This window comes from Chrysochloris asiatica, unplaced genomic scaffold (genome assembly GCF_000296735.1).
Source record: "Chrysochloris asiatica unplaced genomic scaffold, ChrAsi1.0 scaffold00119, whole genome shotgun sequence".
In the NCBI taxonomy this organism is placed as follows: Eukaryota; Metazoa; Chordata; class Mammalia; order Afrosoricida; family Chrysochloridae; genus Chrysochloris; species Chrysochloris asiatica.
This window is the reverse complement of record NW_006408637.1, coordinates 8,550,302-8,554,253: the sequence shown is the minus strand read 5'-3', so window position 1 is coordinate 8,554,253 and position 3,952 is coordinate 8,550,302. Positions and strand designations below refer to the sequence as shown.

At 54.9% G+C, this 3,952-nt stretch overlaps 1 protein-coding gene across 2 annotated transcripts; it reads left to right on the top strand.

Annotated features, from left to right (window-relative positions):
- The first annotated feature begins 398 nt into the window (after positions 1-398).
- ACTA1 (actin, alpha 1, skeletal muscle) lies at positions 399-2,509 on the top strand. Of its 2 annotated transcripts, none has more exons than XM_006868572.1 (6): positions 399-533; positions 629-953; positions 1,230-1,391; positions 1,492-1,683; positions 1,781-1,962; positions 2,104-2,509. In XM_006868572.1, the coding sequence occupies exons 1-6, from the start codon at positions 405-407 to the stop codon at positions 2,245-2,247; spliced, it is 1,134 nt and encodes a 377-aa protein (XP_006868634.1). In that variant the 5' UTR covers positions 399-404; the 3' UTR covers positions 2,248-2,509. The 2 variants fall into 2 exon arrangements, with proteins under 2 accessions (XP_006868634.1, XP_006868635.1); XM_006868573.1 differs by having other exon boundaries at positions 405-533; positions 758-953; positions 2,104-2,247.
- The last annotated feature ends 1,443 nt before the right edge of the window (positions 2,510-3,952 follow it).

Below are 3,952 nucleotides of genomic sequence, written 5' to 3'. Positions count from 1 at the left end.
AGGCCGAGGCGCCATCTTGTCACCTTCCATCCAGAGGACCGGCAGGGTGGCCCTTAAGCCTCCTATTTATCCTAAGAGGCAACCAAAGCACAGAGAGTTTTGGTGGCTGCGCCTTGCTCTTGGAGTCAACGCGCGAGGAGCGCAGAGAGGTCTCGCAGTAACGTCCGAGGTGGAGGTGGAGGAATTCCACTGATTCAGGCGCCCTTTCTCCCGGCGCAGCAGTCCTGGGTCAGTCCCTGGGGTGGGTCGAAGCCCCGCGAGGCTCTGGGCTGCGTTTGTCCCTACGTCTTGCGTAGGAAGGGCTCTCGGGCCTGGCGGCATTCGGCTCCTGGCCCCCGAGGCTCCCGCGCTGTAACACGACGTGCGTCTCCTTGGCCTCCCTGTCCCTGCAGAAACCAGACACCATGTGCGACGAAGACGAGACCACTGCCCTCGTGTGCGACAATGGCTCCGGCTTGGTGAAAGCCGGCTTTGCCGGCGACGATGCCCCTAGAGCCGTGTTCCCATCCATCGTGGGTCGCCCTCGTCACCAGGTCAGCCGCCCCTCTCCGAGCGCTGGCGTGCCGCCACCCGCGCCGCTGTGACGCTGCTCACCGCGGTAACTTGCGTTGGTCTGTTCGGTCCGCAGGGCGTCATGGTGGGTATGGGTCAAAAGGACAGCTACGTGGGCGACGAGGCGCAGAGCAAGCGTGGTATCCTGACCCTCAAGTACCCCATCGAGCACGGCATCATCACCAACTGGGACGACATGGAGAAGATCTGGCATCACACCTTCTACAACGAGCTTCGCGTGGCCCCCGAGGAGCACCCCACGCTGCTCACCGAGGCCCCCCTCAATCCCAAGGCCAACCGCGAAAAGATGACCCAAATCATGTTTGAGACCTTCAACGTGCCCGCCATGTACGTGGCCATCCAGGCCGTGCTGTCTCTCTACGCCTCCGGCCGTACCACCGGTGAGTGCCCGCAGCTTCGTGGGCGCTGAGGGACGCCCCCCTACTACGGTCCCCCAGTATTGGCCCACCCACCAGGTCAGGCCTCTGAGCCGATCCCCGCCCCCACTCAGTCCCGGGCACCGAGTAGGCTCTGCGCCCGCGCCCAAAGGATTCCAGAGCTAACGCCCCCTGGCGCCCACTCTCTCAGGTGACCCTCCAGCGGTCACCACGGCCCATGTCCACCCGAGCGGCAGCGGCTCACTGGCTGCTTGTCCCTGCTCTCTCCGCCCCACGCAGGCATCGTGCTCGACTCTGGGGACGGTGTCACCCACAACGTGCCGATCTATGAGGGCTACGCCCTGCCGCACGCCATCATGCGCTTGGACCTGGCCGGGCGCGACCTCACTGACTACCTGATGAAGATCCTCACTGAGCGTGGCTACTCCTTCGTGACCACAGGTGCGCGGCTCCCTTGGACCCCCCTAGGCTGGGTGTGCTGGGCCGCGCGCCCTCCGCGTCGGGCTCATCGTCCCTCCACCTCCCGCCCCTTCTCCCGCAGCTGAGCGCGAGATCGTGCGCGACATCAAGGAGAAATTGTGTTATGTGGCCCTGGACTTCGAGAACGAGATGGCGACTGCCGCCTCGTCCTCCTCACTGGAGAAGAGCTATGAGCTGCCAGACGGGCAGGTCATCACCATTGGTAACGAGCGTTTCCGTTGCCCCGAGACCCTCTTCCAGCCTTCCTTCATCGGTGAGTGCCCCTGGCTGCGTCCCCCGCTGGCCCGTCCGCCCCAGCCCCGGCCCTGGTCCCCGGCACCCAACGTGACGCACTCCCACGCTACCCCCAGGCATGGAATCTGCCGGTATCCATGAGACCACCTACAACAGCATCATGAAATGCGACATCGACATCAGGAAAGACCTGTACGCGAACAACGTAATGTCTGGCGGCACCACTATGTACCCGGGTATCGCCGATCGTATGCAGAAGGAGATCACCGCGCTGGCGCCCAGCACCATGAAGATCAAGGTGGGCGGTGCAATCTGGACTCGGGGCGTGGCGCCTCCACGGTTTTCCCCGCCGCCTCCCGTCCCCCCCCCCCCACCTCCGGGATGGTGGTGCAGGGGAGACAGGCCTCTGGTTCTCACCGCGCACGTCCTTATCTTCCAGATCATCGCCCCACCAGAGCGCAAGTACTCGGTCTGGATCGGCGGCTCCATCCTGGCCTCACTGTCCACCTTCCAGCAGATGTGGATCACCAAGCAGGAGTACGACGAGGCCGGCCCCTCCATCGTCCACCGCAAATGCTTCTAAACATTGTTACACCTCCCATGTACGAATTCTTCTCAGGATGACAAGTCTGCTAGTTTCAGGTGGCTGAACTCGAGCTGCAGCCAACTGGGTTTTTCTCGTAACAACTTCCGTTAATGTTGCTGCAAACTGACACAGTGTTTATAAAGTGTACATACATTAATTTATTTTACCTCATTTTGTTATTTTTAAAACAAAACCCTGTGGAAGCAAATGGAAAACTTGAAGAAGCATTAAACTCAGTCATTCTGTTTTGCGGTGTAAAGTCATTTGTTATGGAGGTGGGGAACGGTGGGTTGTGAGGGGAGAAGGAAGAAGCGAGACTCGATCCTTTTAGGACATTTCATTACGCACTTTTTTAACCACACAACTCAAGGTTTTACCCTCTGGATTGAATCCATCCCCAAACACGAATACACTGGTGGTGTCCTTGTTTGACCCTCATATGGCTTTTTGAAGCATTTTTCTCCTCGACGCACAACGCTGGAATAAAGTATACGTTGCTACAGGCGACCGCGAACGCTCAGCCTTGGAGCGCAGCCGCGGGGCGCTGACCATGGTGCTGTTCTTCGGAACGCAGTCCCGGAACATCGTAATTCAGTTCCGTGCCCTCCTGTTTACTGAGATCTCTACTAAACATGATTCAGTGGAAAAGGTTGCATTCTGAGTTTCATAACCCAGTTTTAATCAACATACGACGATCAGTGCTTTATCTTCCAAATCTGGAATTCCTTTGCTTTGTACCTGATGCCTACGGTAAAAAGACTTCCCCCTTCGGGCACAGGACTGGGGAGGAGAGACACACTGAGGTGAGAAGAGAGTGAGGAATTGCCCACTGAGAGCTTCAAGAAGGGCAGGATGTGCTGGAGTAGAAAGGCCTCTTAAGATCGCTCAGCTAGAAGTGTCGGGACAGTTCTTGGAGACTGACCCTTGGATAAGACAAGAAGGAACACCGCCCCAGAAATGGAAAGGCACAACATACAACAGAGTTTGAACTCCTAGAGGAGAGCACCGTATCTATTTAAGGGACCCTAAAGCTTCCTAAGGATCTCTGGTAGCATAGTGGTTATGAGCCAGGCTGCTAACCTCAAGGTCAGCAGTTCGGAACTACCAACAAATTCCACTGGAGAAAGACAAGGCTTTCTGTCCCTGTAAAGATTCATAGTCTTGGAAACACGAGGCAGGGTCGCCCTGAGTCGGAACTGACCCCATGGCACCCCACCACCCCACGACCAAAACTTCTTAGTCAAAGGGTCCCAAGAGCAATCTTTCCTTAAATAAAACAATCTCTTAAAGGTCATAAAAATCATTCAGGAATACACACTTATAGGTAAAATTAACAATATAGCTTCAATTTACACAACACAAGCCATACATTTGCTTTTCCCCTTTTCTGGCCTATTGAAATGCTTCAGGAATTTCTGAGGACTCCAAGGTAGTAACGCTGCCAAATCCAGATATGGGGAGATTCAGTAAAGCTTAAGATTTTCATAAAATAAGTATAGGATTCCGTGTTCACTTAAAAACATATGCAAGTATTGTTACACCACTTGGGCTGGATAAGATGAAAAATTAGCTGAACTCTAGTTTTTCAGAGAAATACAATTTTCTTTTTGTATTAAATCATTCAGTATCCCCTTTTTCTTTTCTTTTTTTAATTTAAGGTTTTTATTGTGGATTGAGTGAAAGTTTACAGGGCATATCTTCA